This window comes from Ursus arctos, unplaced genomic scaffold (genome assembly GCF_023065955.2).
Source record: "Ursus arctos isolate Adak ecotype North America unplaced genomic scaffold, UrsArc2.0 scaffold_21, whole genome shotgun sequence".
In the NCBI taxonomy this organism is placed as follows: Eukaryota; Metazoa; Chordata; class Mammalia; order Carnivora; family Ursidae; genus Ursus; species Ursus arctos.
Window position 1 is genome coordinate 30884969 of NW_026622886.1, and position 13605 is coordinate 30898573.

The 13605-nt window shown below is 38.1% G+C and overlaps 1 protein-coding gene across 1 annotated transcript in view; it reads right to left on the reverse strand.

Moving 5' to 3' along the window:
* OTOGL (otogelin like) overlaps window positions 1-13605 on the reverse strand; it is a 127954-nt gene that overhangs the window by 100645 nt on the left and 13704 nt on the right. The window contains exons 7-10 of the mRNA XM_057316538.1: window positions 12250-12371; window positions 8540-8745; window positions 2623-2750; window positions 2169-2275 (exon numbers count right to left, since the gene is read on the reverse strand). Coding sequence (XP_057172521.1) covers window positions 2169-2275; window positions 2623-2750; window positions 8540-8745; window positions 12250-12371 — 563 coding nt within the window. The remainder of the gene's footprint in view (window positions 1-2168; window positions 2276-2622; window positions 2751-8539; window positions 8746-12249; window positions 12372-13605) is intronic.

Here is a 13605-nt window from a genome sequence, read left to right on the forward strand (position 1 = left end):
AAAAACAGACACATAGACCAATGGAACAGAATAGAGAGCCCAGAAATGGACCCTCGGCTCTTTGGGCAACTAATATTTGATAAAGCAGGAAAAAACATCCGGTGGGAAAAAGACAGTCTCTTCAATAAATGGTGCTGGGAAAATTGGACAGCTACATGCAAGAGAATGAAACTTGACCACTATCTGACACCATACACAAAGATAAACTCCAAATGGATGAAAGACCTCGATGTGAGACAGGAATCCATCAAAATCCTAGAGGAGAACATAGGCAACAACCTCTACGACATCGGCCAAAGCAACCTTTTTCATGACACATCCCCAAAGGCAAGAGAAACAAAAGATAAAATGAATTTATGGGACTTCATCAAGATTAAAAGTTTCTGCACAGCCAAGGAAACAGTCAGAAAAACTAAGAGGCAGCCCACGGAATGGGAGAATATATTTGCAAATGACACTACAGATAAAGGACTGGTATCCAAGATCTACAAAGAACTTCTCAAACTCAATACACGAGAAACAAATAAACAAATCAAAAAATGGGCAGAAGATATGAACAGACACTTTTCCAATGAAGACATACAAATGGCTAAGAGACACATGAAAAAATGTTCAAAATCATTAGCCATCAAGGAAATTCAAATCAAAACCACACTGAGATACCACCTTACGCCAGTTAGAATGGCAAAAATAGACAAGGCAAGAAACAACAATTGTTGGAGAGGATGTGGAGAAAGGGGATCCCTCCTACATTGTTGGTGGGAATGCAAGTTGGTACAGCCACTCTGGAAAACAGTGTGGAGGTCCCTTAAAAAGTTAAAAATTGAGCTACCCTATGATCCAGCCATTGCACTACTGGGTATTTACCCCAAAGATACAGATGTAGTGAAGAGAAGGGCCATATGCACCCCAATGTTCATAGCAGCAATGTCCACAATAGCTAAATTGTGGAAGGAGCCGAGATGCCCTTCAACAGATGACTGGATTAAGAAGTTGTGGTCCATATATACAATGGAATATTACTCAGCTATCAGAAAGAACGAGTTCTCAACATTTGCTACAACATGGACGGCACTGGAGGAGATAATGCTAAGTGAAATAAGTCAAGCAGAGAAAGACAACTATCATATGATTTCTCTCATCTATGGAACATAAGAACTAGGATGATCGGTAGGGGAAGAAAGGGATAAAGAAGGGGGGGTAATCAGAAGGGGGAATGAAACATGAGAGACTATGGACTATGAGAAACAAACTGAGGACTTCAGAGGGGAGGGGGGTGGGGGAATGGGATAGGCTGGTGATGGGTAGTAAGGAGGGCACGTATTGCATGGTGCACTGGGTGTTATACACAACTAATGAATCATCGAGCCTTACATCGGAAACCGGGGATGTACTGTATGGTGACTAACATAATATAATAAAAAATCATTAAAATAAAAAAAAAAAAAAAGAATTGCTATGTCCTTGGCTGTATGTAAATAAGACCCAGTCTGTGGCCCCGCCCCATGAGCCGTGCCACGCCCCCCAGTCCCTGAATGGACAGGTGGTGCTCTGTGCTAACCACCCGTGGCAGCGCACTCCCCTTGGGCGCTGTCCACCTTCCCCAACTGCCTCCTCCTACCCACCAGCTTCTGCAGGACAGGAGGGGCTGCGGACCCCCCACCTCCTGGCTGCCAGCCACACCGCAGGGCATGAGGGTGTAGGAGAAGGGGCTCAGTCAGGTAGGGAAAAAAAAAAAAGAATTGCTATGTCCTGGGGCGCCTGGGTGGCACAGTCGTTAAGCGTCTGCCTTCGGCTCAGGGCGTGATCCCGGCATTCTGGGATCAAGCCCCACATCAGGCTTCTCCGCAATGAGCCTGCTTCTTCCTCCCCCACTCCCCCTGCTTCTGTTCCCTCTCTCGCTGGCTGGCTGTCTCTCTGTCAAATAAATAAATAAAATCTTAAAAAAAAAAAACAAACAGAATTGCTATGTCCTGTTCATGCTGCTTCTATAAACCATTCAGTCTGTACATATTATCCAGCAAGTTTTAATAGCTGTTAGTACAAGTTTATGTTTTACATTTCCATTAAACTTTGTGAACTGTTGGAGGGCTACATTACAGAAGTGTTGTTTGCTCTTCTTTTTGGATAAAGAAAATTCAATTACGAATACTAATTATTTCACTTACTTGCAAAGATCATTAACACAGCTGGCAATATACAAGTACGGATCGATGTACTCGTGGCAGCTCAGAAAAGGGAACTGCAACAAAATCTGACACTTGAAGAAGATGGCCTGTGTGGAAGACGATGGCAGTCAGCAGGACATATTTAATGATACACGTGTGCTCTCATTTTTTCTACTGATCTATTGGCAGGACCTTGCGTTCTTACCAGGAAAGGGAAGGAGAGTTTTAACCACCATTTCTCTACATATTTGCACAAGGAGCACTGCTCCCATGAAACTCATTGTATTCACAATTTCTGAAATATCTTCAAGTTATTCCCATAGCAGTTACAACCCCTGAATTTTACAGGGTTTAATTTTGTTCTGTTTGCACTAAAAGTACTTAATATTCAATATGCAAATACAATATATGTGCATTATATCCACCATGCCCAAACTTTTCACATCAAATTTACCTCAAATGCTGGCATTCCGCTGGAGCACGGATTTGGAAAATCTGAGGGTGTGGGTACACATTTGGTGTCCTCTGAAATTTGCACAGACCAACTATTTGCAAACATAGCAATGTCTTCTGTATAGTCCTCTATTCACACAAACACACACACACAAATATGTGTATTAGCATCACTTTACACAAACACACTTCATCAGCATAAACTTCCGGGTCAAAAAGTTAAATTGAATACCTTTATAATTACCAATGATTGCCAGTTATATTAGACTATAACATTACTTTAGCATAAAAACAATACATTGAACAAAGTGTAAGTACCAAATAAAAGTCCCTGTCATTGAAGGGAAGAAAAAGCAAACATCAGTGAAGCCAAATGAGGAGGGATTGAGAGGGAATGGTACAGCATACACACCAGTAAAGCACTGATTAGCCTAAGCGTGTTGTAGAGAGGAGAAAAATACACCTAAAACCAAGAAACATAAGTAAAAGTTTGGTATGAAATTTTTCTGACAGCCCTCTCATTCTATTTAACATGAGTCAGAACCTTGCTAAAATCGTGGTTCCATTTTTGAGGTACACAACAATAAAAACAAAAAAAAAAAGTCTTTTGTGGAGATTTCAGAAGACAGCCACACAAACAGTGAAAGACTGGAAAAGACACCCAGAGAAGACCAAGAAGTGAATCCATTTCATCTGAATATGACCAGCAGTGTTTCTAAACGTGCTCCGGCCAGATTGTTGAAGAATCGCGCTACTATCCCAGCATGATGCGGGGGCAGGACTCAGGAGCTACATGCAAGCAGCAGCAGACTGACGGCTGGTGGTGAGCATTCTGGGCTCTCTGCTTCAGATCAAGGGGAAGTCGTTTTAACACCTGGCCTGAGAACAAGTGCAGGGCCTCGTATGAAAATTAACCCTGGCCCACATTCGGACAAAGGTTGAATCTAAAATCTCAAAGACATAGCAGAACCAACAAGGCAACATCTTGACGTTTCATCTATGACCACGGTCAGATGTGAGCTTTAGGTTTCTCGCCACTCAGGTTTATGCAGCCTGCCCCGATGACGAGCTTCTGCACCCCGAGAATGAGCAATCTCAAGCCAAACGTTTGACCATGCTCTCTCTTGGTATCTTCAAGATACGAACATGCCTGCTCGTTAATACCAATTGTTGGGGAGATTGTGGGAGTTCATCTACAAGAATGCTTCACTCTCTTAGTGTAAGGTCCCAAACTTTACTGTGGCCTGGAAGACTTTTTTGATCTGGCCCCTGCCCTCTTCTCACTCCTCACCTCCTTCACCCACCTCTCCCCCACCTACCCCTCTGTATCCTCTACTCTTATCCCTGCTCAGTCTACTCCAGTCATACTGGCGTTATACTGTTCTCAACTCAGGCTCATTCCCACATTGCTCTTGCTTTTGCTCCCCATCTTTCAAAATCCCCTCCAGTCTTTCCTTGGCCCTTGCTTCATCTAGGTGTCTGCTTAATAGAACCTCCTCAGAGACGTCGTCTCTGTCACATGACCTGGACTACCACCAAACAGATACGCTTCTAATGCTCTTAATCTCCTTTCTCAAATTCTTTTTTTCTTAGCTGCTATTGCTCACAAAAATTATATTTTAATTTGTCTCTATTTCTTTTGTCTTCTTCATACAGGGCAACAGTTTGTCAAAGCTGCCCCTGTTGCTTATCCCTAGTTTTGTATCTGGCATGTAGTAGGTGATCAAATTACATTTGTTAAGTGAATGAATGAACAAAAGGGGGGTTGCACAATGTAAGTGGATTATTAGAATCCTAAAGCTTTCAAGTTTGGCCCACTTCATTAACTCTGATATTGTTGGAAATGTTACACACTACACCAAGCATCGGCCTGGTCTGATACACTTGTTTAAAAAATATTTATTTGTTTATCTGAGAGAGAGGGAGAGAAAGAGAGCGAGTGTGAGCAGGGGGATGGGCAAAGGGAGAGGGAGGGAGACTCTCCACCTGACGCCCCACCGAGTACAGAGCCCCAGTCTATGCTAGATCCCTGAGATTTTAATTGATTGTCTAGTCAAGATTCTGGTTCCATAATTCATGTTTATAGCTAGCTACACATCAAAATAGAAGCCCTGGTTTACTCCTGCTTGAAAGAGCTGAAACCAAGAGTTGGATGCTCGACTGACTAGAAACTGACTAGAAAGAGCTGAAATCAAGAGTTAGGTGCTCAGGGGTGCCTGGGTGGCACAGCGGTTAAGCGTCTGCCTTTGGCTCAGGGTGTGATCCCGGCGTTATGGGATCGAGCCCCACATCAGGCTCCTCCGCTATGAGCCTGCTTCTTCCTCTCCCACTCCCCCTGCTTGTGTTCCCTCTCTTGCTGGCTGTCTCTATCTCTGTCAAATAAATAAATAAAATCTTAAAAAAAAAAAAACAAAGAGTTAGGTGCTCAACTCAAACCTGAGCTGAAACCAAGAGTCTAATGTTCAACTGACTGAGCCACCCAAGTGCCCCTAATATACTTTTTTTAAACAGGAAAAGCTGATGTTCTTTTTTTTTTTTTTAAGAGAGGGAGCCCATTCTCATGCTCCTGAGGGATAGCTGGGAGTGGGGAGGGAGAGAGAATCTCAAGCAGCCTCCCTGCTGAGTGGGGAGCTGACTTGGGGCTAAATCTCACAACCCTGAGATCCTGACCTGAGCTGAAACCAGGAGTCAGATGCTCTACCAGCTGAGCCACCCAGGCACCGCCGATGGTACTTTTAGGTAAATTTAGTGCCACATTTCATTTCAAAACATCATCATTTTTGAAAAGTCTATAGGACAGAAAATATTATCCAAAGGCCCACTGATTGCAAGAGCTATGCACAAATTGTAATGTAACTAAACAACCTGGACAGTCCCTTAGAGCTCACTTTAATTCCAGTTTATAATCACACACTTAGCTATTTTTATGACAACACATTAATAAAAGAGTCACAAAAGTTGGTTATTATGAGACTTTAATCCATATCAATTGGTTGTCTGGAAGCCTGCAAAATTAAATTTAAAATGTTTCATATAATATATGCTACAAGTAAAGTAATTTCTTGTACATATGGGAACACTTTCTAAGAGTGAAAATGAGGCATTATTAATTACTACATTGGGAAAAACAAGAGTAAGCCAGGGCAACTATTTTGATGTGTAGCTAGCTCTAAACATGAATTATGGAACTGGAATCTCAACTAGGCAATCAATTAAAATATTTCTATATCCACAGAAATTCTGAAAAGCCTCATTTCTTTGTGAAGTCATCCCTGAAGGATAGTAGAAATGCAGGGAGAAATACAATTTTTTTTGAAGAGCTGAAATTAAGTATTTTATTTTTTTAATTTTTTAATGTTTTTTTATTATATTATATTAGTCACCATACAGTACATCCCTGGTTTCTGATGTAAAGTTCGATGATTCATTAGTTGCGTATAGAAATACAATTTTAATCACTGTTAAGAAACTATGCATTCAATGGCTTTCAATCAAACTACCTCAGTGCCTCTAAAGTTTTATCTAATCAGCAAAGGACAGGCTGAGTTTCAAAAAAAAATACTAAGCACGTTAAAGCTAAAGGAAATACAGCTAATTTTCTTGCATTATTACGGAATGGGAGAAAATCAGAGGGCAGGTTTTAGTCACATCCTTATAAGTTATTGTGTTTGGGGTTTTTTTTTTTCCTATTACTCTGCTTTACACTGTGCACCAAATTAAACTATGAAAAATCTCTCTTTAGGCTCTTCCTACCTACTTTCCCGTGTCCTTCTTGCCTTCTGCCAATTCAGCCATAATTCAGTCCCCTTGCCTCCCGCTGGTCTTCTCCCACCTAGAATCTGCTAACACTCTTCTGCATGCTGCCCAGTTATCTCTCTGAGAGCAACCATTTTATGTTCCAGGTTATTAAAGTCTGTCTGACCCTTAATTCAAATCCTTAGTTGAGTCCCTCTGCCTCTAGCAAGAGCAGATGCTATACTCTATCCTCACCTCTGTACCATGCTCCCCAGACATCCTGGGAGAAGTTGCCCACAGCTGTCTTTTCTAACTCGAACACTGAGAACTGAATTGAATATTATTTTTTTCATGAAGCTTAGATACTGAAGAAAAAGAAATTGATTGACCATCTCATTGGGCCACCCGAGTCCAAAACCCTACTTCCTAATATAGTCTCAAGATTACAAGTTTGTGAATCCTTTCATTCTAAATATCCCACTGGATACACAACACTTGTTCATGATGATCTCAATACTGTGCATCTGTATGGTGCTGACAGACCTTTGAACACTTCCACTTGCATTTTCTCATTCGATCCTCAAAGGCTAGAAGTTCTCAGTGTCATTACTATTATCTTTATTTTATGTAGAAGGAAAATCGACTGCTTGAAACCTGTTCTTTACTCTCAGTGCCAGTAAACTAATCTTGATGATGCATTATGCACTGGGTAAAATGTTTGCATTTTAACAAAGACCTCTTAAAGCAATGTCTTTAGTCAAATGTTTTCCTGTTAGCTCCATTCTAGGGTTATTGAGAATACTTGGAGATGATTATAAATTAGCTAAAACATATTCAGCATTAACTATGTGTCAGACACTGGATTAAATATTTTATATGGATTATCTCATTCAATCCTTGCAACTCCATACTATGATTATGTCATTAAGCTTAGGAAGTTTAATATGTGGCAAAGCGGAATTTGAACCCCACAGTCTGACTCCAGAACCCACACTCTAAGTAGGACTTTCACTGTCTCTTAAAATATAACATACGCATGACACTTCTCTATGAATTTTATACTATAAAACAAAAATTTGACATAGCACTTTTACAGGTTAAAATTCAGTTTCTCATACATTTATCTAAGCATGGGATTGGAAGCCAGTCAGATCTATAACCCACCCCTGGCAATACCATTTACAAGCTGTGTTACGTTGGGCACATGAGCTCGTGTCCTCATTGTACAATTAAGAAAATACCAGTCACCTTCCAGGATGGTGTAAGGGTTGGGAATAATATAGCTACAGGTTCATATTAACTGTTACTGTAAATAGTATCAAGGTATTTATTATTATTATTATTACTGACAATACTGTGAGAACGATTATATCTCTATTTGACAGCTAAAAAATTGAGCATCAGAGAGATTAAATGAGTTGCCTCAAGTTATACAACATGTAAGAGTTGGAACGAGAGTCACAGTCTCGTGTGCTCGTATTAAGAACAGTACTCTTCTTTATTGCACCTTGAAGCATGGACCTAAATCATATCTGTATCTTGTCATTCTCTTATTCCATTGCCACTGCATACTAGTATCTAAATTGAAACAGAACCCGTTTTTAGTGGCTCACTAAGATTAGTTTCATGACAGAATGAATAGATAAATGATGATATGTGCGTCATTATACATGACTAAAAAACTTTCCAAGTTCTTATTCAACTTTTATAAGTTCTGTTCACATTATTATATTTACAAAACCATTATTTGGTAGTCAATGAATTCATTCCCATGAAGACTGAATGCAAAATATCTTTTTTCTACAAGTAGATAAGTTTGTCTCAAATGGGTGTGAATCACTAAAACATAAGCCCAGAAAAGTGAGGAGTCTTTGCTTTGTTCACTGATGTATCCCAAGCTCCTACAACAGCACTGGACACAAACTCAATGCTCATTGAATATTTGCTACATGAGTAAGACTTGTATCTTAATTCACCAACTGTAAATTAGCTTGTGGTTTTTAAGAATGACACAAACATTTTTCTCTTCAATCTTCACTTAAAATCGCTATAGCAGGCAAGTGATAGCTATCAATTTTACCCAACCTAGGATAAGTTGCACCCTTCTGGATACAAATAGCTTGATCAGTGAAGGAAAGAAGACCTCAGAAGTACCACACATTTCTTTCACTCCACTCACTTACCTTGTTGAATGATGAAATCATCAGATTGAATGCCATTGTAGTTTCCACATAAACCACACGATTTCCCTTTATGCTCCTGAGACAGTTTGAGGTAAATTCCAGATATTCCATCCCAAGCCAATGAAAAACCAAAGGTTGTTTTCACCAGAATATAGTCAGCTAGTTTCTCAATGAAAACCTGCCCAATAGTCTGAGGCAACATTAAACTTGAAAAATAGAACAAAGGCAATTTAAGAATTATGATGAAGAATTCATTACAGATGATCAGTTTCTTTCTTGAAGTGACTGAGAATTAAATAAAAGATCATTATTATTCTAAATTATTGAACAAACTATACAGCTAGATTTCCCAAGAAACCATCTTTCAGGAAATCTCAACATTTTGGAAAAATTCAAAATTGAAATAAAAAGACAACAAAAAATGGTACCTGTTTCCCCCACTGGTAAAGATTTTCTACATATAATTGGATGCCTTTTCCAACCAATGAAAAATACATTTCTGCTAAATATCAATGATTTTATAAATCTGGAAAACAACCTTGTCTATTTAGAATAATGACAGCTTAAGTGTATTTATTTTTATCTAGAGAGTACAAGATAATCTAATGCTGGTCAATGATTTTGAAGTAAGAAGAAACAGTGGTGAATATACCTAAACACACTGAGTTCTGATTTTGTTTAATTTTGTTTTAAACTTGGTTGTAAGAAAATAGGAGCATCTATCCCCAAAATGTCACCTTGGTAGAAGTCATTGTTTTCCAAAAGAAAAATTACTGGGCATGATTAATTATAATTTAGGTTTTTAATGCTGCAAAGTACATTATTAGGAATATAAAATACTTTGTCATAGAGTATTGCATAGGGGTTATATTCATATTTTTTAAACTGGATATAATTAGGCCTATTTAAACAAGAGTCACACTGAATATTTAAACTCCTGATCCAATGTCTAGCCTTTCTACTTTTCACAAACACGGACACATAGAAAGGAAGTGGGAAAATGAGAGCATTGAAGAAAACTAAGCAGTTGGACATTTTAAAAGCACAGTAAGTCGCCTAAAATACTTTTGAAAGGTCACTGATGTCCTTCTATCCATGAGTATTACAGAAAAGAACAGGTGCTAATAATTAAGAAAATGGAAGGGAAAAAATCATTTTTACTAAAATAGCCATGCTAAATGAAACGTATAAACTATAATATGAGTGAGGAGGGGGCTACTTGGTATATTCATACATTTCTCTCAAAAACTTCAAATTAGTGAGTTCCTTTCCAGAAAGAGCATGTTCTATGGAACAAAAACTATAAAATCAAACATACTCATTAACAAAGTGATAGTCCCCAAAGAAACAATTCAAAATACGTGCAACGACTCGTACAGAGCTGTTTGCTGGTAATTTTTTAAGGAGAATTAGTTATAAGAATAGAAAAATAACTGAACTTTGCACTGGAGGATAAATATGTCTCTAGTGAACTACTACCATAATCTATTCTTATTAAAAATTATAAGCATGTGAAATTCATATTAAATTCACAGTAAAAGTCAGTCTGAGTAATATCATTTAAATTTGCAAGTTTATAAAAGCTATACTTGAAAAAAGTAAATCATGTTTTTTAAAGGTAGTTCTTCGCTACAGGCTAGCTAGTAAATGTATGGAGATGCAGTTGTTCTGCTGTGGCTATTTTTTGGTTTGGTCCTTTGTCATTTGATTCTTTCACAGCAAATTTGATGAAATACACAATTTGTGAAAATAAAGGATGCCTAACTGTGATTATTCAGCTGTGTATAACATAAAAAGATACCAGTAGAGATGGGGGATAATAGTAAAAATTAGGTTTTCTCCCATAAATATAAGAAAAACTCCATGTAACCTAGCCGGGAAACATTCACAATGCAAACTAAAATGAATATACAAATTAATGCTGGAAATTATTCATGGGTTCATATGTACCAAACCCTTCATCTCACAGGTGAAAGAACCAAAGTCCAGAGAGGTAAGGTGCAATTTGCAGAGCCTTGCACGTTTGATTTGATTTGATTTGATTTTGGCAAATATTTCTCTAACACCTGCTTTGAGTTAGGCCCTAGGCCAGGTGCAGCATTATTATAAGCAACTTAGCTGAATAATAAGAAAACCATCCTCTTTCCATTACACAAATCATACAAATGGAATCCATCACATAAATGGAAATCCTCAAAGAAATATTTTCTCTGAGATTTAACAAAGAGTTAACATTCCCGAAAATCTACTTGAATGTCATTTTCGTTTTATAAAACATGATAATTTTTTATTTATTTTTTTTTAAAGATTTTATTTATTTATTTGACAGAGAGAGACAGCCAGCGAGAGAGGGAACACAAGCAGGGGGAGTGGGAGAGGAAGAAGCAGGCTCATAGCGGAGGAGCCCGATGAGGGGCTGATCCCAGAACGCAGGGATCACGCCCTGAGCAGAAGGCAGACGCTTAACAACTGCGCCACCCAGGCGCCCCCATAATAATTTTTTAAAGGGCCCATTATGTTACCTCAAATCCCATATAAGGAATTCTAAATCACTATTTAAATTCAGCTCCAAGAAATACATATGCAATTGCATTATTGTCCCATTCAAAAGGCTCAGCTTTCTTTTCTAAGAAAATGAGAAGTATAGAACCCAAATGATCAAGAAAATAAGCCTGAGAGAGGTGAGAGACTGCTTGGGGTCCCCTGACTGTGACAAAGCCCAGGTCAGTGCCTGGCTGCCTGGTGCTTCATCCAAAACCCTTTATGCTATCACCTGCTGCCTCTTCAGGAATTTAAACTGAGGAAAAAGTACATAGGTTGGTAAGGCCATGGTGCTGGGAAGAATCCCGGAGGTTCAAATGAATTCTAAATGATAGAATTGTTCCATCCCACAATTTACTTTTTCTGGCATAACTTAGCCAAGAAATCTTTAAAATTGAGTAATTCTATAACTAGATTGGAAGATGGGTTATTCCACAGTATTCCTACTTACATGCATAAAACCTTTCTTCAAACTAATAAACATTCCCCTCCCCCAAACTCTCAGGTCTTATTCTTGGTAGCTAGGAAGGCAAAACTGGGTCTCTCTCTGATCTATTCAAGAAGGCCAGTTATATATTGGCTCTGAATCTTTGTCAGAACACTAAGGAAAAGTCTCAAGTGACACCCAAACCTCATTCATACACATTTGGAAAAGATTTCCAAAGATTAAGTTTTATTTTAAGTTGCTTTTATTTAAGTTAGTTTTATTTTAAGTTCAGGAAGGAAGGAAGGAAGGAAGGAAAGATGGAAGGAAGGAAGGAAGGAAAGATGGAAGGAAGGAAGGAAGGAAGGAAGGAAGGAAGGAAGGAAGGAAGGAAGAGGAAAGAGAAGAAAAGGTTTAAGAAAGAGGGCAAGAATAATTGAAGAGTTGAACTATGAAGATTTTTCCTGAATCTTCTTAGAAAAAGATGTGATAATCTCATCTGTACCTGTGCAAACATAAGTGTATCCTGCACAAACATTAGGGAGGTTAAACTGGTTAGATTCTGGTCACCTGACTAGCCTTGGAGTTTGCTAAAGTTTTAGTGTCTGTATGATATAACTTTAAGGTTATTGTTTGAAAGAAATCCTCTCTTCCTACTCCCCACAATTCAATTCCAAGCATGAGATGTTTGGAAATTCTATCAACCCATGGTGTTATTTTCATTATATCATTGATCATATCTTACCTGATTCCATCCTTTTTTATTTCATGCCCATAAATTCGAATTTCCTCTTGGTCTGAAAAGAACAAGCTGATTGACCGATAACAGGAATACACTGAACCACGGCACTTAGGGCTATTATGAACCTTGAAGGGGGAAAAAAAAGAAAGCATGGGAACCAACAACAGATATATAGGCCTTCATTTGAGTTACCAATGTCACAATGCCTGTCCACAGTTCTACAGCACCCTTAGACCTATGCCACTTTACAAGATTACAGCCACATTTAGGATTTTCAAGAGAAAAAATAGGTTTACCACAGAAATTGGACAACAAAATTAACTTTATAAAGTACAAGATAATTCAGCATATTTTTTAAATGAACTGAATCTTTACATGCTGTGTCAATATTCTTTTTTTTTCTTTCAAGATTTTATTTAAATTCAAGTTAGTTCACATATAGTGTAGTATTGGTTTCAGGAGTAGAATTTAGTGATTTCATCAGTTGCACACAACACCCAGTTCTCATGACTTCAAGGGCCATCCTTAATGTCCATCACCCAGTTACCCCATCCCCCCACTCAACTCCCCTCCAGCAATCCTCAGTTTGTTCCCTATAGTTAAGAGTCTCTTATGGTTTGCCCCCTCTCTGTCTTTATCTTATTTTTCTTTCCCTTCCCCATGTTCGTCTGTTCTGTTTCTTAAATTCCACATATGAATGCAATCATATGGTATTTGTCTTTCTTTGACTGACTTATTATTCTAAAGATACATGGTATGTACTGGAAAAAAACTAGCTCTGACAAGAAGACAGTAGAGCACACCAAAGAAACACATTTGTAGTTTTCATGTCTATGTCATGTTAGAGACTCATGAAATGGAGCTCTACACAATGCAATACTTAAAGGTTGCAAAAGTGACTAATAACCTCTCTAAAAATAAAATTGCTCTAAAAATAAAATAATATTTTAGGGAAGACAAAGATTACATCTCAGAACTGGATGGGAAAATTAGTTTACTGGAGGGAAGGAAGGAAGGAAGGAAGGAAGGAAGGAAGGAAGGAAGGAAGGAAGGAAGGAAGGAAAAGAAAAGGAAAGAGGAGAATAAAGAAAACAAGAAGAGAAGGAAGAAGAATGTTAGATTCTCTTATTCTATTTCAAAGTTAATTTCAAAGATTCAAAATTAAAGTATAACTATCTGACCATATTGAGAAGAAATTTATGGAGCTAGAGAGTTTGAAGAAAAAAATTAGTTATTGGAGTATAGAAAATGTTGCAAACAAAAAATGGGATAATAGCTAACTCTATACAAATGCAAAAGAAGAGAAATAAAATCATAATAAATTATTGGGCTCATCTCTAAACAATATTTATATGAATT